Source organism: Brachyistius frenatus, unplaced genomic scaffold, assembly GCF_029030835.1.
Source record: "Brachyistius frenatus isolate BFR_SWC_R1_liver_20210118 unplaced genomic scaffold, ASM2903083v1 Contig_33, whole genome shotgun sequence".
NCBI classification, from domain to species: domain Eukaryota; kingdom Metazoa; phylum Chordata; class Actinopteri; family Embiotocidae; genus Brachyistius; species Brachyistius frenatus.
This window is the reverse complement of record NW_027210632.1, coordinates 3,237,360-3,262,371: the sequence shown is the minus strand read 5'-3', so window position 1 is coordinate 3,262,371 and position 25,012 is coordinate 3,237,360. Positions and strand designations below refer to the sequence as shown.

General features: G+C 40.0%; 1 protein-coding gene across 3 annotated transcripts in view; it reads right to left on the bottom strand.

Moving 5' to 3' along the window:
• cacna2d1a (calcium channel, voltage-dependent, alpha 2/delta subunit 1a) overlaps positions 1 to 25,012 on the bottom strand; it is an 88,125-nt gene that overhangs the window by 6,946 nt on the left and 56,167 nt on the right. Inside the window, exons 10-35 of one of the 3 annotated variants that reach the window (XM_069700378.1) lie at positions 23,967 to 24,066; positions 19,760 to 19,918; positions 19,013 to 19,117; positions 18,844 to 18,922; positions 18,253 to 18,302; positions 17,979 to 18,068; positions 17,276 to 17,338; positions 16,520 to 16,603; positions 16,329 to 16,403; positions 15,270 to 15,341; positions 15,081 to 15,152; positions 14,931 to 14,992; positions 14,504 to 14,592; positions 10,377 to 10,443; positions 10,175 to 10,281; positions 8,407 to 8,491; positions 8,186 to 8,248; positions 7,204 to 7,322; positions 6,273 to 6,344; positions 5,672 to 5,739; positions 5,533 to 5,571; positions 5,368 to 5,439; positions 2,886 to 3,038; positions 1,571 to 1,623; positions 1,037 to 1,092; positions 379 to 455 (exon numbers count right to left, since the gene is read on the bottom strand). In XM_069700378.1, coding sequence (XP_069556479.1) covers positions 427 to 455; positions 1,037 to 1,092; positions 1,571 to 1,623; positions 2,886 to 3,038; positions 5,368 to 5,439; positions 5,533 to 5,571; positions 5,672 to 5,739; positions 6,273 to 6,344; positions 7,204 to 7,322; positions 8,186 to 8,248; positions 8,407 to 8,491; positions 10,175 to 10,281; positions 10,377 to 10,443; positions 14,504 to 14,592; positions 14,931 to 14,992; positions 15,081 to 15,152; positions 15,270 to 15,341; positions 16,329 to 16,403; positions 16,520 to 16,603; positions 17,276 to 17,338; positions 17,979 to 18,068; positions 18,253 to 18,302; positions 18,844 to 18,922; positions 19,013 to 19,117; positions 19,760 to 19,918; positions 23,967 to 24,066 — 2,083 coding nt within the window. In that variant the 3' untranslated portion in view covers positions 379 to 426. Of the gene's footprint in view, positions 1 to 378; positions 456 to 1,036; positions 1,093 to 1,570; positions 1,624 to 2,885; positions 3,039 to 5,367; positions 5,440 to 5,532; positions 5,572 to 5,671; positions 5,740 to 6,272; positions 6,345 to 7,203; positions 7,323 to 8,185; positions 8,249 to 8,406; positions 8,492 to 10,174; positions 10,282 to 10,376; positions 10,444 to 14,503; positions 14,593 to 14,930; positions 14,993 to 15,080; positions 15,153 to 15,269; positions 15,342 to 16,328; positions 16,404 to 16,519; positions 16,604 to 17,275; positions 17,339 to 17,978; positions 18,069 to 18,252; positions 18,303 to 18,843; positions 18,923 to 19,012; positions 19,118 to 19,759; positions 19,919 to 23,966; positions 24,067 to 25,012 lie in introns of those variants that run through there. The other 2 variants (XM_069700376.1, XM_069700375.1) reach the window with 2 other exon arrangements.

The window sequence follows — 25,012 nt, the reverse complement described above, 5'->3', positions numbered from 1 at the left end:
ACCTTAATAAAGCATGGTTTTATTGGATCCGGGGGATCCGAAGGTTCATGGATCGAATTTGCTTTGGAACAACTTGATAAACAATGTTACAATTTGTACATCCGATTTGCTTTCATGTACTTCTTGTCTTCTACTGCTTGCGGCTATATTTGTCATTATTTCCGTGGAAGACGTGTACTGCTGCTGGAAACTGGAAACCAAAACAATGAGCTCAAAGGCGCTGAAATGCTAATAATCTAGTAAAGCAGAGCATAACGGCAGAGTCAGGCAATAATTTCATCTCAAAGAGATAACTTTATGAAAAAAAAATATTCTCGGTTACTTCCAATAGTATCTCGCCGTGCAAAAGGTTTCCTGAAATTTCTGCAGCCAACTTACAAAGGAAGAGAAAGGAATTTGGTCTGTTGTGATCACAGGAGTGAAAAATCATTTTGGAAAAGGATGTGCTAGTTTCTCTGGATACAAAAAAAATAAAAAAATAAAATCAGTTGTCACATTGTTTTAGGGTGGCAGCAGAAATCTCAAAGACAGTCATATCAAAACTTTTGGAATATTAAACAAAAACTAGGTCCATATGGCTGAGAAGGATTGAAGTTAAAAGGAACATCTTCATCACGTCATTTTTTATTAAAATAGAGACAGGCCTGTTATTTGGGTTTGTTTTGAAGCTGTTGGTAATCTGTGTATTTTAATACCCCATTTGTGCCCACACAAGATATACACACAATGTATATACGTTCGCAAGGTCTGGTTCACATGTGTTACATATGAAATCCTCAGAAGAGGAGCGCTCAACAGTTCCTGCAAGTAATATTGTGACTCACTACATATTCCTGCTGTGTGGCGAGTATTGCACCATAATTTAATGGCGTGACAATATCTTTTAAAGCCTTTTTAAAGTAAATTAAAATGAGCATCTATTATGATTCAATCTCCATGAGGACGATATTTAAGCTGTGCAGAACTGGAAAAATGTTGAAAAAAAACCCCCTCCAAACAGTATATTTTTCTATGCGTGAAATTACTGGGAACTCACCTGCGTCCAGGAAATTGGGGAATGTGATGCTGACCAGTAACTGTTGCAGGATTGACCTAAGAGCACAAACAAAATCCCAAAGATGAAAAATGTCTGGATTCTTTGGAATATAATGCACAATAAATCATCGGTGCAAATGCAAACCAAAACTAAACTAACAACTCGTGTGGCGACTTAAAGGCTGAATTGTGTCTAATTTTAGTATTTAAACAAAACATCTTCAAGCGCACTTTGATATATACACTTTATATTGAACATATTGTAAAACAAGCTGTTAATGACATCAAGACAGCGAGACCAAACATAAATCAGGAGAAGATTTTGAGGAATGTCGACTGTCTTGGGAACAATTCAGCTATTAAACAGATGCTATATGTCCATTTGGAGGAACAAATCCATGTCTGCTTTCCATTACAACCTGGGTTTAAGGACTTACAATTCTGGCTTGTATCCTGCATATTCTTTATATTTATCATATGAAAAGAATGTGATGACACTAAATGTTAGAAAAAGTCAAAAAGAAAAAAGACTCACCAGGCTGCAGCTGTCGCCCACCATCCTATACTCAAAATATCTGCTATTGTGGGCTGAGAGGGACAAACAAAATGAGAATTAATATCAGGAAAGCACCAAATTAAATCTAATGATTCGTTTAACAAATCATTTTAAGCCCGTTGAGCCACTCTCAACATCCTGTTCGTGTTTACAGTGGCTGCTGACGGTCCAGGTTTGCCAGGCACAAAGACCAAAAGGTCCAGCTAGAGGTCTTCTTTTTTTCTTCCTCCCTTTCTGAGGAAATTGGAGCACAATCCTCCTCAACAGATGCACGGATAAATATGTAAACAAAGGACCAGTGAGAAAACAAAGTAGCACACGGTTTGAATAAAAGGCACAGCATGTTGCTTTCATTATGGTTAGCATGCGAGGGCCTTGTTTTGGTGATTCAGTGCTGTACTCTTTCTCTTCGGTTGATGGCGGGTTGAGTCATCAAGGAGTCTTAACTAACTGTGTTGAGGCATCGCTGGCTGTTGACAGCGCCTTTGATCAGAAGGTCTCCGCATCTTTCATCTCACCTTGGCCACTCAAGCGTGTTATTCCCAGCCAAGAAACGGCGTGGTTTCGCTTTTTCGATCAGTGAGGGGAATTTTTTAAAAACTGTAAATACCTTGGAAGACTTTCATCATTTTTATTAGGTATCAGCTTATTACCATCTGTAATGTAAACCTTTCAGCATCAAGATAAATTCATCAGTATTAATGTCTGCAGACAAATTGCATCATTTCACTCTAAGTTGTGTGTTTTCTAAGTGAAGAGAAACAGTGCCTGTTTCTACATCACTTGGTGTGTTAGCCAAGCATGCTAGACCACCTAATCCTGTTACTGCAACTCCCACTCTAACGCTTTCACCATACCCTCTGCTTCACTTCTCATCTGTTCTATGCAGATTTATGGCTCCCTGGCGTGGGACGGTCTGTGTGTGTGTGTGTGTGTGTGTGTGTGTGTGTGTGTGTGTGTGTGTGTGTGTGTGTGTGTGTGTGTGTGTGTGTGTGTGTGTGTGTGTGTGTGTGTGTGTGTGTGTGTGTGTGTGTGCGCGACCATTGGAAGTGTGTGAGCTAGCAGGTACGAGTACAAATGGCCGCATGTGTACATGCATCTGTCATGCAGGGAAATGAGTATATGTATGGATATCAAGAGGTGTGAACATGTAAGGGTGGGTGCGCACGTGCGTGGCTGCGTGTGTGTGTGTGTGTGTGTGTGTGTGTGTGTGTGTGTGTGTGTGTGTGTGTGTGTGTGTGTGTGTGTGTGTGTGTGTGTGTGTGTGTGTGTGTGTCTGGCTTATGTAACTCACCACATAGACGGATCGCAGGCCTGCAGCCGCCTTGCTCTCTCTCTCGGGGTCACAGAGCGACTGGTAGTCGTAGGTGCTCTTGGAGGTGAACAGGGTCGCATTGACCAGGTTTTTCATGAGGATGGGGTCGATGACACCGAAGAAACGCCCAATCTGAGGTCAGGAGGGTGGAGTAGACAATGTAAAAAAAACCTCTCTTGCGCTTTTGTAGCAGGGCTCACGTACATTTTGAAAAGCAGAAACAAGAATCCAAACAGAGACTTAAACAATGCTGCGGTATAAATAATACAACACGTTCCTTTGTGCCCGAGGCAAAATCTACCACCATGTGCCTGACCTCACAACTTCATAGGGGAAATGATTTCAGTAACAAGGGCCCGCTGAGAAATATCTGAACCCTGTGTGTAAGCAAAAACCTTTAAAAAGCACATTGTAGATGGAAGTCACTGGAGATTTCCTCAATATTTATCATTTACAGAGTGCTTAAACATGTTTATACTTTCAGTTTATGACAGTTAATTCTATGTACAACACATGTACAAAACTGTAAAGAATGTCTACACACACACACACACACACACACACACACACACACACACACACACACACACACACACACACACACACACACACACACACACACACACACACACACACACACACACACACAGTAAATCACTCTCAAACCAGGATGATAGACTTCAGTATAATCTGATTAACACAGTACACCAGGCAACCATAAATTTCCACTTAGAGGAAGTAGTTTGTTTCGGCATCTCAAAGGTGTGACATGACCATGTGCATGGAAGTGTTTAAGTACTTGTGTATCCAGGAGGGACTATGTACAGTAAGTAGTGTACATCTGTGTGTGTGGGTGCTAAAGATGTGGCGTTGTGCACATGCTCGGATGCATGCGTGTGTGTGCTTTAGGAAACACAAACTATCCTTTTCCTTTCACTTTGCACGGTCACGGTTAACAAGCCATCCTCCACGTATCCATTCCTCTTTCGTCTAACGGCCAAAGGATATATAAATCTTGCAATCTATAAGGTAACGGGAGCCTTCTCCTCTTTCCCTGCGCAATAACACAAATAATGAATTAACAGTCACAGCCCTGTTGGCTGCAGACTCCCTGAGGGTTTTTGGAATAAGAAAAGGAATGAACTGGAGAGAGAGGGAAATAAAGAAGGAGAGAAGGCGAGAAGCTTACAGAGAGAGAGAGAGAGAAACTTTGCTCCTGTAGGAAATATGATTGAGGGCATACAGCCTTTTCCAAACAAGGTCTCTAGGTTTTAGTGCTGCTGTCAAACTTCAGAGGGCAACTGATTTATCCAGTGCACACCCAGCCCTGATTAGGACGGAGCTGAGGCCGCATGAAAAAACATTTACTCAGACGACAGCAGGGGCCCACTGCTAGCATGTAGCATAGGACAACAATGGGGTAGAAATGTGTATGCTTTCTGTATTTGGGTTTGTGTGTGTATGATTTAATAATGGGAATCGATCGGTCAACTCATTAGTTTATTTTAGTTATCATCATGAAGGACTGAAGATTCACAACAGATTTAGCTTCTCATTATTTTTGCATCAAACTAGTCTTGAATATTTCAGAACAAGCTGGGTTTTGTTCAGGATATGAAGAATGTATGGCTGAGTTCAGTGGATTAATCAAAACGATATTAGAGCCATGAGCTCACTCACTGTTTCATACCAAACAATTGTTTTTTAACATAAGTTAAAATATTTACTATTAAGAATAAACCTTTAAGGTCAAGAAAACGCAAAAAACGATATCAACTGCTGATATCAGCTGTCATCATGCTACTTATGGACCTTTGGTTATGTGATTTTGACCCCTCCCAGTCTGGGAAGTGATTACATCTGAGCAAAATCCAAACTAGGCACAAGTCACCTGTGACATCATTCTAATAGTTTTGGAAATATATCCAGATAACAGGCTGGTTGCAGTTGCAGATTTACATGTTATAAAAGAGTGGACTATTGGCGCTGACAGAGGTCTGCGCTCTTTAAGTGTCCTTCTTTTTAAATAATCATACCGTCTTCAAATAGGTATGCGAGAACCACAAAATGGTCATTTTCACCCAGAAAATGGTGTCGAGTTAATTGTACAAAAATAATTAGCAGCGATGTCTACTCTCATCTGTGTTAGACCAGCAAATATAAGTTGTAAATGAACTTAGAATACATTTGAGCTTTATTTTTTATAAGGCTTGATTTATAAAGACGTTATTACTTATAAGGCATGGCATTATCATTCTGTAAATGGTTAATAAATCACTAACAGAATGAATCATAGAATAGAAGCATTAGTGAATAATTTACTCATTAGTAACAGCTAATGAACCCTTTATATTAGTGTGGCTTAAGAGACAACAATGATCTTTTATTTATTTTTTCTGGCAACCTATACATTTGTCACGTTCAACTGTTTTGTGAATGAGAGTAAAATGCAAGAGCCCACCTGACTAATATATTCATCTCGATTGGACATCACCAGGAAGCCCCCGTCATCCAGAATGACACAGTCCACGTACTGGAATCACAAAGAGATGATCAAAACTATGTTAATTGTTATCCATAACTAACAGCAAAATAAATAAAAAAAATATGCAATTCAACTTCTTACCTCATCATTTCTCTGACAGCCACAGATCTCATCAATGCACTTCAAACACAGAAGAACAGAGGGATGAAAAGTTATAGCATGTATCAAGTGTGTGTGTGTGTGTGTGTGTGTGTGTGTCATGCAGATAGCATCTCCTCACATTTGTCCTGTATGTTGTGTTGATAAAGCTCGCCATCCACGCACTGACGTCCAACTTCACGCCGACCACTGGGATAAAACACAAAAGCCAGACATCCTCGATCATATCGAACCTCTGTGTCAACTTTACACTCTGAACTTCCAAAATGCAAACTTGGCTAAAGATCACAGGCAGGCTGGACAACTTGATGTGTGGTTTGTGTATGCGTGTTTGTGTGTATATGTCGGCGAGAGAAGGAGAAATAGACAAACGACGAGCAGCGGCCATGAAATAAGAAGCTGCGAGTGTGTCCAGCGAAACAGAGTCATGAATATGGTTAAAGCTGGAGGGCAGCAAATGTAGGTGTGTAAATAATATTCATTGCTGTAAGTGTAGTTGTGTTTATGTGCAGGTGGCAGAAGAGAAGACACACTTGAGAAATTTGATTTAAACGTGTAAATACTCTTTGTGTTAGTCTGCACGTGTGTGTGTGTGTGTGTGTGTGTGTGTGTGTGTGTGTGTGTGTGTGTGTGTGTGTGTGTGTGTGTGTGTGTGTGTGTGTGTGTGTGTGTGTGTGTGTGTGTGTGTGTGTGTGTGTGTGTGTGTGTGTGTGTGTCCTCACCAGCTGGTTTGAGTGTGATTTCATCAATCCTAAGGTTTACTGCTCTGCTCACAAGGACTGAGTCGTCACTTGCTGCAAGAACAAAGGACACACTGTATGGAAAGCGCATATACATTTGTTATTAGTTCAAGGCTAATGACACGTTATTGGACGTTTCAATAGACGTTAATTCACTAAATAAACTGCCACCTTTTCTGCTGATTGTGTGTCCCGTCACCAATGTGACATTCTTTTAAATCACAGTGATGAGATGGGAAGATGAGAACAGCGAGCTGAAACTAACACAGTTTAACACAACAGTCCCACATCACATCGAACCTCCATGAAGGTCACAGTTTTCAGTTTCTGTTTAAACTTTTTAGAGAGTTGATTCAACTGCATTAAGATTTTTGGAGAGTGTAGTTTGTGGTGGTGTTGAATTGCAATGTGTTGTGTTATACTGAGAGGTGTTTCTATAATTTGGTCACCTATTTAAAAGCAAAACAGAAACGCCTCTGTGAATAAATCAATATGGTAAACCACACGAGTTATTAAACTGACAATTGCAGGGTTTTCCCCACCATTAAAACATGTAGGTGCAGCACCCGAGTGTTTATTCACAGTACCTAAGCCACTTTAGCTTTTACTAATGTTTGGTGATTATTTATTTTACAGCATTTTAATGTAATATTGTTGTGATCATAGTCCAAAGTGAATTTATGAGCTTTAAAAGTGGAGTTAAGTTAATCATCAGACAACTTTAGTATTGAGCTATTTCTCAATGTTTCCAGGTTTTGTGCTTGGTCAGGCTACTTGAACATGCATAGTTTTTAGTCAAATCACTGCCGCCACCACCCACTGTTACCACGATACTTAAACCCTCCAGAAACCAAAAGAAAACTCTGCAATTGTATTAATAATTGTCACATGTGAAACACAGGCTGTTACTCACTGTTGTTCTCTTTAGCAAGGTAGGGTGTTGGAGTGAAGACGTACAGATCATTGTCCAAACTTCGCTTATAGAAACTTAACTCATATGTTTCTGCCTCTTCTTTCCAGTACAGACCAGCACTATCAAACACACATAAGATACACACACACACACACAGAGATATGACACCATTATCCAAACTTTCCTCAGGAAAACATGGCACAACAGAGACACCTTTGCACAAGACCAAAATCTAATTGCAATTTTCTCTCTTTCATTCTTGGGTAATTTACTTTCATTTACACCACCATGTGTTGGCGTGTGTCTCTTTTAAGGGGTACTTCAAGTATTTGTGTTGGTCCACTTTACTTTCCTTTTACAAGCTCGCACTTTATGAACGTGAACATTCTTATGCAGATTATATATTGACTTGCTTCCCCTTCTCCCAAGACGGTGATGAACTTAAAAACTGTGAATATACTCCCAGTCTACACCTAACTTCATGCTTCTAAACACAGTCTCAATGCTGCCAATGTATACGCATGTAGGTCTGTCAAATGCCAACTTCTCCCTTGATATTTGCAATATATCCCAAGACTGTGATTTCTCTCATACTTGCAAAAAAACATGTTTTACACTGTTGAGATACTGGAACCACTGGTCATCATACTGTCATTGGAACGAGGGGTGAAAGCATGAAAACAAAGATCTCTATTTACGAGTTAGTCCATTTTCCAACCCTTGCTTATGCTTAAGAGCTTTAGGGAGGGACTGGTGAGTAGGTTTGGGTGTTTGTGCTCACCCTTAGAGGTGAAAAGGTTAGATATCTGGAGAATAAGATCTGACTTTATGCCCTTACTGTAAAGTATAAAGCACTACATGGGTAAGTTGCAGCTCTCTTAGCAGAGGGCATCATTACTCTTAATCATATAATCCCTAACATATTACCTACTCCTCCCCATGCCATTAAATCAACTCCCATTCTCCATTTTTTGACAAATACCTTTTGGGGAAGACCCGCGTGATCCCTCCATCAGTGGTAACAAATCTGGCCAAGACACCCTGCCTGACAAGCAGAGAAAAGATATAAAACATACAATTACAAAAATCTGGAATGTTCTTTGTGTCTGCTTGACATTTACTGGTGATGCTGAAATATTTGAACCATCTGTGTAACATTTTTCCACTTGGACATTCATTACCAAAATTTGGTGCTTCACTTACTGCAACTCATTTTCTTTCCAAATCTTGATCAGATCTGAGGTGATACCAGCATCCAAGAGCAAACGGTTCACCAGCTCCACATTACCTAAAGACCAAAATATTGTTTGATCCTAAACATGTCATCTTTTGAATAAGAGTTGAGTGAATCTGCTGAATGAGCAGAAATCGTCAAAACTATCTACTTTGATCCACGGTTACATCACATTTTAGGCATCCAAAATAAATGCAAATTGAGCGCAACACTGTAAAAAGGTTGAGTTGATACATGACTAAACTTACAAGCACAAGATCTGAGAGGTCCAAGTTGAATTTGACAGAATTATTTTGGAAAGGCTATTCTTTGAGGAAAAGATTCTAAAATCAGAAACAGACCCAATCTTATAATGACATTGAATGTAATGAACCTGCATTATAATTCACAAAAAACAATTAATGAACATGCCTAACGCTGTGAGGTAGGTGGTAGGATGATATAGGTGTAAAAAAATATTTTCGCAGACGTCCGACAAGACCACATGACAAGCATAACATGCGATAAAAGCCTCTCGCCCATTTTTTGGGCTGTGCCCGCCTCTTTGAACTCTCCGATGACCCGCTTCGGTCCATTAACATCGAGGCTCGTCGATGCACCCCCACCACCTCCTCCAACCTTTGACACACCACACACATCAGAGAAAACAGCTGGTGTAACACTTTATTTCCCTCCTTCTCCACCTTCCTTCCCCGTGTAGTGGTTTTCATTAGGGATTCTTTATTGAAGGCAGCCCAGGAATTCCTAATGTACTTCAACTTCTTCGCCACTGCAGTGGCTTTACCAAGTAAAGCGTGTAACGATGTTTGAGCCGCCAATAGTCCACATGGGCCGTACTCCTCTCTCCCCCTGTGCTCTCTGTGGACTCCATTAAACTAGCAGCTAATAACGGTGAAAGTAATATTTAAATTGGGTGAGAAGTTTTATTGGATTGATCAAGTTGGGATGTTTGATGTGAGTTCTTAAACGCAAGCCATCAAATTATACTGTGAAACACAATAAAGGAGGTCTTTTATAAATGTCTGGGGACCGTGAGTTTTACTCAATACCCCCCCCCCAAAAAAAGAGGGATTCATATCAATGAGTTTATGCAAGAAAATGGCAAGGATGTTAATGCATTGGTCAGATGTTAGGGAGAAGGTCCACTGGCCCTTGATTTGTGTTTTATTGCTCCGCTCGCGCTCTTGGCTTGACGTGTCCTGCTCTTTCTCACAAACACACAGTAATTGGATGAGGTCGAGCGGCTATAGGTGGGGTGTGGAAGGCATATTACTGGTGAATATTGTGTGTGCGCGAGCGCGTGTGTGTCACATCTAAGCTGACGTGCCTCACACATGTGCAGTCAGGCGTGTGATGGTCAGACTTCTAGAGTTAGCATCAAATGGGTAACACGAACACAGGGGTTCCCCATTACAAAGCTTTGCCTGGTCATGCACACCAAACCATCCAGACCTGCATTTCACTGGAAAGAGAGACCTCTGGGAATACGTTTCGGTTGGCGCTCTTCCATTAAATGTTCAGTGCACACCTTAATGCTAAGCCAGATGGCTGATATACGTTCACCTAAACATAGTATCGCAAATACTGTAAGGCTTGACAGCTTTTGAGATTTCAATAGGAATCTGTAGAAATAATTACATCATCTAGCACCCTTGTAATACAATGAGACCCAGTATATACGTTAGGTCATAGGTACCGGAAGCATGTAATATTGAAAGAGAAGTTTTTGATACTTACACATGGGATTGTTTGGAGTCTTCGTGTCGATGTAATTGTTAAACTCCATGAGGAACTCGGTGTTGTTTGTGTTCTTGTCAGGTGGCTTTAAGTCCTTACAGTAAACCCTGCGGGAAACAAGTTTAAAGTTATGCTGAATCAAAGTTGTCATGCCGGAAGTAAAAAGTGTTCAGAAAATGTAATCATCTACATGTCATCTTACCTTGGAGCGATGAATGTATAGCCATATTCATCAAACTTGTCTGCCAGCAGGCTTTCAGAAACTGGTGGTAAGTATAAAATATTATGAGTTTCCCTGGCGTACAGGTTCACATTAGACAGGTTGATATTATGCTGAAAGACTCATTGTATGCGGATGAGCTGGTGCCTCACTGGGCAAGCGTGCAACACCTGATGAATATGTAACAGTGCACCATTAAGAAAGGGCTTCTACAGTGACCACAAACTGAAAAGAGATTTCATCTCTCGATATTCTTAGTAGAAAAATGTTTACATTCTAAATACTGTCCTGCTTATGTTTATGTTGAAAGCAGGGTAGCTTTATAAGGTAAAGGATTGGTATATATGAAGTTCAAATAGGATAATTAAAAAAAAAATGATGCTACACTGAGTGCATAACTCATTAAACTACACTAACTAAAGCAAGTGTTTTGCACTAAATAAATTCTTTAAACTGTAGAGAATACAGTGTTGCACAAAGGGCTGAAAAGTAGGTATAAATAGGAGGGACCAGAACAGACTTGGCCAAGCGTGCTGGGTAAAAAGATGGACAATGCTCAAGAACAGGAGGAGAGCGATGAAAAGTAAAGAAAAAATACTTGCCATCTTTCCCTGGAGAGGAAAAAATCCCAGCAGAGAGAAAGTGAGCGAACGAGAGAATCATCCCCCAGGGAGGTAAAGACGAAAGGGAAAAGAAAGGGGGGGAAAAAAGACAGGGTAAAACCACAGGGGTCAAAGGTGACAATATTTTATTCACAGAGCGAGTCCTGAATAGAAATATTGCATTCTGAACAAAAAATTGTAGGCCTTTGGATGTAAATGGGAGCAGTGCTGATGGAGAACATAAAGAGAGGCTTAAAATGTGGTGGGAAGTTGTTAAAGAGAAGATTTGAGATGTGTTTTTAGCCTTAGTATTAGCATTCTCTTGGTGATATGGTAAATCTGCGGAGTTACTTCTCTTCTGTGATGTATTTGCATTACAATACGGTATAGCGAAATGAACCGGGGAATATTAACCGCAGTTCGTAACCTTAGTTTTACTTTGACATTCTCCAAAGCTCAGTGTGTCGACGGTTGATTATTTCTCATGACGACATGGTTACTCCTCGTCCTCTTTGGTGGTCATGATTGGGAAATAATTGCACCCGTGTGTTTTTTTTTTTTTTGATATTTGGTTGCTGCTTACTAATCCAACAAAGTATCTCGTTATGATGGATAGGAGGGAGATTTCGAGAGTGATGAGTGAATTTATTTTCTGCACTCTCGCATGTCTTTTTACGATGATGACATTCCTGGCAGTTTTGTGAATTCATTTAAAATGCAAAAATTCATTCAAAGTAAGACTGGATTTCAATATAAATCAGTCTCACACAGAAACATGCAAGAGAAGAACGCGCACTGACTTAACGAATAGATGTGGCAATTGGGACATGATTTATTTTCAAGTTCACTTGAGTTTTTAAATGGACATTTACTATATATTCGCTCTGAGAAAGAATAAAACAGACGCAAGTCAGGCCTTCAGTTTCAGAGCTTAACAACGTTCTGTGGAGATTTTTTTGATCCAGTGCCCACAAACAAGACAAAACTGATGACAAAGCACACAGAAGGACAGACAGAAGAGACGCAGCTTAGGGCGTAAAGAGGGATCCTGTCTTTCATTAGGAGTTATTTAACAAGGTAGTAAAACTCAGAGTGAGTCAAAAAAGAGAAAACTGAAGAAAACAAAGACACACACTAAGTCATGTTCTTGGGGTACAGACTCACAGCTTTCTCCTTTATGGCTTCACCTTTAAGTAATGCAAACATCCTGTCCTCTGTTCTTCCTGCTACAGCGGGTTAGTGCCAAAACCACATCAGAGGGCCATCGGAACAGGTGGGGGGTTAAATACACACATGCACACACAGACGCACACACACTGTCTGCGACGCACTGCGGGCACGCGTTGCATGCGAAGCGCTGTTTCTGAGGGGCAAACAAATGCCGGCTTGATTCAGTGTAACAGAAATGTCATTATTAATCAGAAGCCTGTTAAATGAAGAAAAGCAGATAACCAGAACAAAATGCTTCTGTGAACACCACACAGAGTGAAGCAAGAAATGAAGTTACATCCAAAGTCTGCTGGTGGTGTGAGAGTAAGAAGAAGACAGGGGTTAGGAGGTAAAGCACAGGAGGAGAATACTTGCCCAAAAATGCTGCAGAGGGGGGTCCAACACACCAGGAATGGTCAAGAGTTGAGGAGGGCAGGAGAACAGAGGGAGGGACGACGGTAAAAAGTTGAGGAGAGGGAAAGAGAGCGGGAAAGGAAATAAGCTAACAAGGTTGCACAATATTTTATTCAAATGGACATTGAATAAGAATATTGTATTCAAAAGTAGGAAACACTTAAAGTTTAAGTGATTAACTGGTGGAAAATACATGGGGTGATTTGGGTAATTTCAGGTCAGAGGAGGTGAATTACGTGTGGATGAAACTTTACGGGACCTTTGTTCCATTTGGGGAAGAGACACATTTTTTACTAGGTTTGGGTTCAGGATCAATTTTAATTGAAGGTTATGGTTAACACATTATGGACTGTGGTTGTAATTATAAGTACAAGTACATGTGTGAGCGAAGGTTCTGTTTTCAACAGAGAAACACAGTGAAATGTCAGTAAGATCTTTCATGTAAATGCATATGTGTGCAAATTTATACCACCTTTATACTGATGGAACACACTAAGAGAATCCCATATTTTAAGTAAATAACTACAATTACGGACATCTACCATTTAAGCGGCCCATGAGCTTTAATATCTTTTGCAGAGACTAGAAATTTGGTTGGAATCCATAACATATTGTTATCTTTCGTCTTTTCATTATAAACTTAGATATTTACTCCCATCGACTGCTGTTGTACACATGAATCTTTTTAGACTTTTAGAGATGGCTAAAAAAACAATCACTGCAATGTAAAAAAAACTAACAATTCATATTCCAAACTTTCATATCTGCTTCCTCTTTGTCCTTTTGTTTCTTTTATTGACAAAACGCAGCCAAAACTGAAACGTCACATGTTGGAAGAACCTTAAATGTTCGTCCAAGGAACGTTTCCAAACGAGTCACAACTGCACCTAATGAAACTCTGCTGGAAAAATAAAGGTGATAAAATGTTCACTGATAGATTACCGGTGTGAAGGCATAAAATTAATCTGAAATTTGTACGATATGTTCTCAGAAAACACATGGTAATAATGTAATGCTTGTGCAACCCATCTAAAACCAAAAGTATCCACAAATGTCCATCAAAGACCGACTCTAACCAAGGACGGCTCCATCTTAACAATCCGTGAACACACACACACACACACACACACACACACACACACACACACACACACACACACACACACACACACACACACACACACACACACACACACACACACACACACACACACACACACACACACACGCACACACACAATAAAATTGTCCTTTGAGTAACACTATGAGTCAATGACATCTTTTACTAGTGGGAACAGACAGAGCTCAAAAGAGACATGAGACGACAATAGCATACATCTGGACCCTCGCATCCAGTGTAAACTATCCAATAGGATGGAGCATGAACATACAAATACCCACTTGGACACACACACACACACACACACACACACACACACACACACACACACACACACACACACACACACACACACACACACACACACACAGAGGTACATACTAAGCTATAAACGAACTGATGAGTTCTGATGTGTGAAAGGAGAAACCGGAGCCACTCGTCCCGCTGTCTGGTGACAAAAACTTTAAACAGCCCCACAATTGAGGTTATATTTTGTCATAATGACACAACTGGCAAGGGCATGCAGGGGTGGTGTAGCTGTATATTGGTGTGTATATCTACATATGTATGCGTGTGGGGTGCTGTAAGTGATGGATAGGAACCATAAGCTGAGGTAAAAGTGTTTCTCAGCCCTTGCACGGAGAGCAATAACCTCACTGGAGAACACTAGCAGTCATCTTCCACTCAGCACCATTCGTCGACTGGAAAGTAAATGTAACCGAGTGGAAAAACTAAGAATAGCACGAGACATTGAACTGATTTAGAACGACACTTACATTTTGCCTGGGTGATTGTGTCGCCGATTGTGGCACGTATGTAATGCAGGCTGTACTGGGGAAGGACCAGAGCCAGGCTGGGAGAGGACAGAGGGTATAAACATTTTCATCAGAGTGCCACTGCAAATCTTTCAGTGAGTCCTGCGAAGCATTTTCAGCAGGAGTTGCGATTTTCCAAACAGGACACATAGGCTGTGAACACCCTCATGGCTTCACCGAGTTCCCTCTACATGGAGTTTAGGAGTTTGTCCTTAAGTTTAGACCTCACTCCAGTCTCAATGAGAACACCATGGCAACTATTTTGAGTGGTGTATCAATGCAAAACATCTGGAATTCTTCTACTTCTGGAGTGAGGTTTGTAAAGAGAACTGTCTGCATGCAATGGCTCTATAAAACCTTAAAACATGTTGTTTACCTGTAGTCTGTCCCCCTTACTGGTGCAAAGGTGTACGTCCTCTGACCTAGGTCAATGTAATGCTTAGAAGGAAACAGTGGTGTCAGTGCACATGTCCATTACTAAACAAATCTGCTGACCATTACCATGAACTTCATCAAATTAAATTACCTCATTTTGAGATTTCACAAGAGTTGATATACTGTAATTCCCTGTTCGACCGTCGATCATTCTTTTTCGGATCTGTTAACCAAATCATACACAATAAGTATATTTCAACGTACCGAGAGATTGCCATACTTTCGAGTCTGATATAAGCTCGTGGAATCATAAGAGTTGGGAGTAATCTATTTTCCAAACCTCCACTTTGATCTCATTCTCAAGCTCTGCATCCAGGAAGTCCAGTGTCACAGGTTCTTGAAACTTGGCAGTCTGTGTAGAAATGCAAACAATTAGTGAGTATTACATACATAATTTGTGGGCTTTGAGTACAAAGAAGAAAACAAATTGACCAGTAAACATAATTTATTGACCTTCTATTTACTTTGTAGCCCTTGGAGAGGGAACTAATTATGAACTAATTTGTCTGTTAGCTCTGACTTTTGAATGCTGTAATCATCTGTAAGCAACATGTGCATCCATCATGTACAAGAAAAGCACATATTTGAAAAGGTCAACGAGAAACATATTGTCTTGCTTCAACAACATCATCCTGCAACCATATGATTGAGATATTTGTGAAAAACAAAGAACCTTGGAGTCAGCCAAATAATACAAACATAGTCAGTGTGGTAAATCAGATGAATTGTATTGGCAAACACTTAACCCGACTTAAAGCTAAGATATCAAGTCCGATATGTATGATGACAACCTTTCAGATAAGGTGCATTTTGTAACATGTAATAATGGGATTTTTAAAACTCTGTGAAACATAACAGGATCTGCTATATAAAAATGGACGTAGCTTCCAGGTCTGAAAAAGGAGGCCGATGCAGAAGTGCCTTAACCTGCAATACCACCAAGTGCGACGAGACATCGGCTCCAAAAAGCCACCGGCTCCATAGATTCCCCTTCAACTTTTCTCATAAAATTCGAAGTCAATACATTTTTTCAGTGAGTTGTTTCAGTGTTGTTAGCTAAAATCGCTCCTTCTTATTGGTTTTCTGGCGGTCCATCTGAAAATAATCCTGTCAATAATTGAGAAAATAAGCCTCAGCAATGGTTGCACACCAAAAAGTCTGCTGTTAATCAGGAATGTCATGTTTTCGTCCAAAATGACTGTTTGGCCAATATGAATGAGACACTAATGGATTTGAACAAAATAACCAAATCCTTGGAGCGACATCAGTTGTGAAAAATAGATTAGATGCAGAAAAAGGAAATCTCTGGGTGTTCTAAGAGTTGAGTGATTTGGCCTACCAGTGGCTGCAGATTAGGGTGGAGCAACACATATCCATTGGGATCAATGGCGAAGTAGTAGCCATTTGGTCCAAACTAGAGGGAAAAGGAAAGAGAGAGGGAAATGTCTGTGTGAGGACAGAAAGAGAAGCTCGGGTAAAAGTCACATCTACTACATCCACTATGTGTATTTATGAGGTGAGTGCTCTTACAGTAAACCGAGGCGTCAGTCTCTTGATATCTTCCAGGGAGACATCAATAGCCATAACCCCCAAGATGAGCTGGTTTTGAGACTTCTGAGGTTAAAAACAACAAAATACATGGGAAAAACAGAGAAGGAAGGCAGCGGTAGAAAGAGTCATTGTAACACCCTCTTATGAGTCCTGTTCTTTCTGGATAAGTCAAGTCCCTCGGTGCGTTCTGACAGATTTCAAGGAAATGGGATGCAATACAAATCTGGACTGTTTCATTTCCAAAAGCTTCATGTGCCGCTATGAGTCACTGACAAAGCATTTCCAGGCTTGTTTTTAGTCATGGCGGAGGTAACCCTGAGTCCTCCGAGGCAGACATGTAAACTCATCTTGAAGCACTTTGCTACCGGATCATTTCTCACTCTGATCTGCAGGTTTGATCTCTTTTTTGATTTCTGCTTTATGACAACCCAGATTGTCTTCTTGTGGAGAGCTCTGAGGGACCTCAGCGTCAATAGAGGATATAAGGAAAAGCCACAAGAAAGCAAAGGATAAAAGTAAAGGATGAGACAATTTAGTTGAGAGGATTCCTGTTGTATGTTTATTTTTTAATCTGGTAAACATTATGGTCCCTAAAACCACAGACTTAAGTAGTCCCACGGGGTCAAAGTGTCAGACATACAGTAAATTTAATCGGCAAGTCAACTGGAAACATGATGGATGTGAAAGAAGACACACAGATTATATCAAATGTGAACCATAAGAACGTTTCTTTACCTTTGAGCCTGTGTGGGTCTTGTTAAAGACCGGCAGAGTTCCAGTGATTACCAGGCCCAGCTCCTAAGATATCAAACATACAACATATTGAATATATGTTTAGGTATTTAAGCCAAATAGTCATGTCAAAATAATTTCCCAATGCTTAAATTTACATAATATTTAATCTGTTACCTATTAATGTACAGTTATCCTGATTAATAAATAAAATTAATAAAACACATTGCTTGGTCATTAAAAAAACAACAACTAGAGCGTAAATATAACGTGTTGCCAGTAACAAAAGGCAGAGACATTCCCGGTGCTGACGAGGTCAATAGTGTTACAGGAGTTGACAGCGTCTGACAGTATCCAAACCTTTGGGCTCACTTTATCAGTCTGCTCTCTTATCTACGCCGTCGCCTTAAAGTAAATTGTGACAGAAGCTTGAGCACCACTAGAAATGGCTTCATGCAGCTATTTTGAAATAAAGTTTATCTTTCCTTTCGCAAACACGACTGGAACAGAACTGAGTTGACCAGGATGACATGACAGGAAATGTTTAGTATGAAATTCTTCAGATGACATTAAACAGATTTCTTCTAATTCTCACCAGATCACAACATTTGTGACAGTGGCACTACTTTTTTTTTCTCCACATCTCAAAGTATGTTCAGTGTTTACATTGACGAGAGTGTAAAGTGTGTCAGATATAACAAAATACCAGCGCGTCCAGGTAGACGTTGGTCCACTGAACCTGCTTGGCCTTTCTGTCAGCTTTAACCATAGGCCGACCCAAAACATCCAGGTACTCCTGCAAAGGAGGTGAGAGGAAGAATCCGTTATTATTTGGAAACCTGCACATCAGCCATTCTGCCACAAGAGGGCACCAAACACATCTGGTTGAGCCACAGAGAATTCTGATGTAAAAGACAAGAGAAGCAGACATCCTGTACACGCTTACATGAGTGTGTCTTTATAGTAGTGTGTGTGTTTACCTGAGTGTTTATCCTAATGGCACCTATAGATGGGATCTCATAGTAATAGCCTAAAAGAGAGAAAATCATATATTGTTAGGTCCACGGTAAAACATAACATCTATTGTCTCAGCTACTTAAAATTGAACAGCTCAAATGATCAGATAAGATGATTTGATTAGATATGTACTGTAGGAGGCGGCCATATTCATATCTAAGCACAATTCTATTGTCTTTTGAAAACCACATGCTCTTGTAAGAATAATCTGACTGACCAAAATTAGAACTGTTCGAAAGCAAATGCTGCTTAAAGGGCCATTCTGTAGGGTTTTCTGATCGTATAAATATGGGCCTATGTTCACAATAGATGAAACACGATGCATTGTGTGCTTGTAAATTGATCATTATTGAAAATATGGCTTTCGTTTGCTGCCTCTAAAACATTAGTAACTTAAATTATTTTAAGTTATTAATGTTTTAACAAAAACCTGTGAGCCATTACAAAATTTTCCTTTTACATTTGCATAATTTCATCCAACATAAGACCATTCACATCAACTAAATGAACTGAATGTGTCACAAAGTCCCCAGACGTCAAATGCAACCTTGTACCTTTATTAGCGCAGGCCATCCACTGTATTGGTCCTTTGTCGTAGTTGTGTTGACCTACTGAAAACGTGAAGATGCGCACCTGTAGGAGGGAGAGAGCATAATAAAACTAAATATAACAAAAAGCAAAACATCGTATTCTTCTCCATGAACGTTGTGTTTAGAGTCCTACCGCTTGCTTTGGGTTGTATTTTTCAAAGATCTCCTCCGCCCTCTCCTCTCCCCCATCAGTGAAGAGCATTATGATCTTGTTACAGTTGGCCCTTGACACATTCATCTATTAGATACAGGGGCAAAAAGAAGTCAATTGCTTGTTTACAAATGTGCCACACTGAGCCAAAAACGGCAATATCCAAAACAACCAGAAGAGGTCGACACATACTAACTCTTCCTAAGAAGAGGGGATGTGTGTTTCCTATGATTTTCATTTTTGAAAATGAGAGACCATCCACACTCTCATTTACACCTAAGGGCAATTTTTTTTCCAGAATCACTAATTAACCTGAACACACATGTCTTTGGACAGTGGAAGGAAGCCAGAGTGCCCAGAGAGAATCCATGCTGGGACAGGGAGAACATGCAAACTCCACACTGAAAGGCTCCAAGCCGGGATCGAACCCAGAACCCTCTTGCTGTGAGATGACAGTGCTAACCACTGCACCACTGTGCTGGCCCTTAAATTAACATGAATTTAATCAAAAGTAAAAAAGTAAGTACATTTCCCTGAGTCTCATCAAACCTCTGGGCTGGTCTTTATATTTCCAGGGACATTGGTTGATAAAATAAAATAATAATATATAACAGTAACGTCTTCAAAGTTAACCTCCCCACCCACCACACAAATACACTCTTACCCCGCTGTTAGCCAAACACAGATACCTCAAAGATTTTACCAAGTCGGCCCACGCTGACACTTTACCTGTGCGAGCTGCCCAAAGGCCAGCTCAAAGCCACCTTTGTAGTTGGTGATCCCCTTGGCGATGATGTTCTGCACTGCATCTTTCAGAATCCTCTTGTTCCTCACGTTGGCCTGCACCAGGTTCTGAAAGCATGCTGCGTACGAGGCCTTTTCGTTGAACTGGGGGAAGAGGGAAGGAGGGATGATGGGAAGTGGAGGGAAGGCACTTGCACATATTTCGCTATTAAATATGTGGCCTTTTTTTTTTTTTTTTTTTCCCTTCGTTGCAGAGTCATGCAGTGCTCCTTAAACAGACTCAAAATGAGGTATTTGAATAGAGAGATTAAAGTGATTTCATTTTAAATAAAATAAAATCAATTATTGACAGAGATCTACTTAAATAACACAAACAAATTATCACGTGTGAAATGAAATCAGTTTTAATCAAATCTGCACAGACCGAAGGGAGCTGTAGGAGCAGAAGGAAGGATTGGCAGGAGAGCAGGTAGGGATGTGAAAACAGTGGCGTAAGGAGGTAAAAAAACAACAACAAAGAGCTTGATTATGGAGAGATTACGCCATGAAGGCAAACATTACTGTAACTGGTTAAATTACATTTACACAGCTCTACATGTGAAGTATCTTCAGGTTAATATTGGTGAATAGTTAATGTGGAGGAACAGATGGCTCCCAATCTATTCAGGTACACACACACACACACACACACACACACACACACACACACACACACACACACACACACACACACACACACACACACACACACACACACACACACACACACACACAAATATAATCGCATGCGCGCACACACACACATCATCTATGGGGGGGGGGTTGGGACACGGCTCATTAATACCTAACATCTGTTTTGGCCTTGACTGCAACCCTCCAATCATGATCATGCTCGAAACACACACACACACACACACACACACACACACACACACACACACACACACACACACACACACACACACACACACACACACACACACACACACACACACACACACACACACACACACAAACACACACACAAAAATACACACTCTAAAATATGTACAAACACACAATAGGTGCACAAATCCTGCTTTTCCAGTTCTGTTATGATTTAAGCACAAGTGTGGGTATCTGAAAAACAAAGACCGCACAATGGATACATGAAATGCCAAATGTGGGCGACATAATAGTGGGAATGACACTTGAAAGAGGCTTCAACTTTGTCATCTCTGAACTACAATACAAGGGCAACTACAAAGTAAAGTCATACTGAGCTGACTGGAAATTTAAGTGAGTTGTCAAAGCAAGAGTGAGTGTAATAGAAGCAAAGTAGCGTAAGTGTTCTAGGTGCATCAGCCGCAACATTACTCACGAAAGAAAGAAGAGATGTTTCAGCAGTCATGATAATGTATACACACACTAAATACGTCAAATTAGTTAATAGTTTTTAAGCAAATTTGATATATGAGAATAAGAAACACTAGAAAAAGTCCACACCAACAAAGGACACAATCTAACAGAGACTGCTCCGGTGTGCCACCTTTTTGCCAATTTTTTCTCCATTTTCTTGGGTTTATGTTTTTAGAACACCAAAAGGATGCTGCGTATTGCAGTGACTGTTTCCAAGTATTCAACATGTTGGCAGAAGTTTCAGGGTATATGCTGCCAAGACATTCATCCTCTAAAGGCACACGCCTACACACAAACAAATATAAACCGTAGTGAGTTCGAACTTCATCTAACTTATAGTACACAACTTAAAATATCACAGACACAATAATTAAACGCTCAGCAGAACAACATACTGTGTGTGAGCATGTTGTATATACATTGTATACGTTTGTGTGTACAGTGTATTAAAAAGTGCCTCCACTTGTTAATACTCTTTTTAGTATAATTTTTATATCGTATATTAGTTATAGCTATAGACTTACAAACAAAACATTTGCAGCTCTTTAATTTACAAATTTAATTAGTTCTGATAGTTTCTGCTGATGTGCAGGAAAGAAACATAGGTTTAACTTTTCGTTAAAGTTTCAAAAAGGTTCCCAGAGAAAGACTGTAAAAAGACAAAATTTCCAACCAGAAACACATAAAACCAGCTACACTCATGTCAGAGATAAGAAGTACATATGATTGATCAAAAATAATTTTATTGGTTGTACCTTCAAAAAGCTTCTAGATGGTCTAAAAAAATTGGCTTGATGCCACCAATGTACTTATTGAACTGATGCCTGAATTAATTAACTTCTTGGTCCATGTCACTTAGCTAATTTGAAAGCTCCAAACAAAAAGACAAACCACTGCATTATTAAGGGAAGTGAAGGAAAACCTAATAAATGACTAATTTGGAAAGCAAATTGAAAAAGTAATTTATATTCCCATCCATTAGGAGAGAGTGGAAGGAGGACAAAGAGGAGGCAAATAAGGATGAAGGAGATTCTAAGACAGTCACATCCAAGAATATGATGTGTCCTGTGCCAAAGATGATCAGTTCATTGAGCTGAGATGTTTGCAGAAAGCCAGACCACCTGTATGCTGAAGGAATGCCAATGCTATTCAAATAAATATGGGGGATTCGGGCCCACTTTGAACATGTAAATAACAAAGTTTGCGTTGTGATATTTATTTAAAAAAAAAGAAAAAAAAAGGGGACCTTCCATTTGTGTACTTATAATTTGATAAACTCGAAAGAATAATTGTGAAAAAGTAGACTGACACATATGACAGAGTCTTAAAGCAACCACATTTGGGATGAGCAACAGGGAGCATCTGGCAAGCTTAGTTTGGGTAACACAAAGTCTGAAAACACAGTGAAACAGTTATCTGAGCTCTTTCTAGACAAAATTCTCTTATTTGTTTCTCTGAAGATAACTCATCTTAATATGATATTTTGTTGGTTTTATCAATACACGAACGTGTAATGACTCACCTGAGGTGTAGACTCACTTGAGGTTGAAACACTCTTTGACCTTTTGCCACCAAGAGTGTTCCTCATTATTCCATTACCTTTTAAAAAAAAAAAGCCTCTTTCCTCCGATCACACGAGAACATTAGAGAATCAATCTTCTTCTGTTCTGTACATTCAATTTAAGTGTTCTTGAAATGGCGGACAATATTAGCTACTTTAAACGAGGCTAAGTGACAGGCAGAAGCAGAGTTTGATGGTTGCCTAGCAACAAGATAAAGAAGAAGATACCAACACTGCCAGTAAAGGTTCAAAATCAAGTTAGTGATGCACTTTGCCTTTCAGTCCTAATCACATCTCGGGTGATTGCCTGCAATACGTCTTTGAGACGACTCACAAATTCTTTCAACTGAGGGAAATCACCACTGTAACCATTTAAAACGGTGCTATTTTTCTTTCCACAAATAATATCGCCAGGAAGCAGAAATGCTTTAACTGACCAGGCGCTGGAGCTGTAAATGATGATGGATGAATATTTCCTCAATCCCCGCGTCAGTGAAACTTTGATGCCTGAGATTCCTACAGAATTTCAATTGGGCGACCGAATGCTTTTCTATTACATTTCCCTGATTCAAAGCGTGCCTCATGACTGCAGCAACACATTCATTTGTCAAACTTATCTTGTGGCATTTCAGGGCTTGCCCCAACTATGTCGTGTGTTCGCTCTATTAGCCGCGCATACTTGGTTTCATCTCTGGTGCATACATCCTCCTACGTAAACACACGCACGCGCGCACACACGCGTACACACACGCACACACACACACACACACACACACACACACACACACACACACACACACACACACACACACACACACACACACACACACACAACATATATATATATATATACTGTACACGTATGTACACACAGATACTTTGAGTCAGACAAATGATCGCACTGGCATGCGCGCATCCATGCACATACACAGCCACAGTAAAGATCCATCCATGTGTGGTACATTAAGTCACTGAAAAGGTCAGAGCCCGGTTTAAACCAATCATTCAATGCAGGCTAAAGCTACACAAACACTCAGACCACAATTATGTCCACATTAACATTCATCAATCTGTGTGTCTGGAAATTGAATACATACACAGAATCTGAAGGAATTTTTAGGACAGAGTGTTGGCAGAAAAATGCAGCTTCTGATTGAAGTGCTGGGATTCGGAGTATTTCTCCGGTGAGCAATTAAAACTAAACACGAGTTCAAAGTATTGGCGAATACTCACATAAACCACGTTCACGTAGTCATCGTCAGAGAGCGTCTCCAGCATGTTGCTGACGGACCCTCTGATGAGTTTGAGGGTGAGACCTGATACGCTGCCACTCCTGCAGTTTGGGAACAAAGATGATATTTGTTTTACTACAAAAATAAATATCATAAAACAGTCAAAAACTCATCTTCTAGGTAGTAAACATGGGCAGTAACACGTATGTTATTGTTACGTAACCTCATGGTGAAAGGCTCGTTGCCCTTTTTCAGTAACATTATGTGTAGCTGATGCCTGAGAGGTCAAAAGGTCTCCCACATATGAACACGCTCAAAACAATTTATTTCAGTGGGCGGTATTTTAAAAGCATACCCCCTGCAGGGCAAAACACTACTCATGAGCCATAATTACATTTGTAATTTTAATTTATAAAACGAGCCGAGTGTCATCAACAAGTCTCGGCTAATGACTGGTACTCAGACTACGAACGTTGGAATGAAATGAATAATAAAATGTCAGCGCTCAGCATTGTCAAAACTTGATTCCTTAATAACATTCAGTTTTGTTTTTTTACATCTGTTGCTAAAATGAGACGGAGACCCTGCACAGATGGATCTATAAATACATCACTTAATTGGTTCCTGCAGGTGAAAGAATAGAAAAGTACAGAAACTGGAAAAATGAGGAGTGAAGTTGTTTTAATGTTCTTTTCACCAAAGCACAGCGGTGGCAACTTTTAATGAGCCTCATCAATTGCCTGTGTGACAATTACCAGAGCAGTGTTAAGAGTTGCAAGTGGGGTAATTTAGCTTTTCAATCATCACATCGTGCAGTTATTTAGCCCTGGTGCTGAGCCACCAGTCGTTTATAATGAAATTCCACCTGAGTGGAAAAAAGCACTTTGACACCTAATAGAACATAAAGTACCACACTCATAATGACATGTTTTATAATGCAGCAGATATTTATTGTACTGTAGTGAAAATGTTGAATCATCTGCAATCATGAGGACCGATTTACACAAATATAAAAATGCTATTAAGAATTAAATGGCTGGCTGGTAT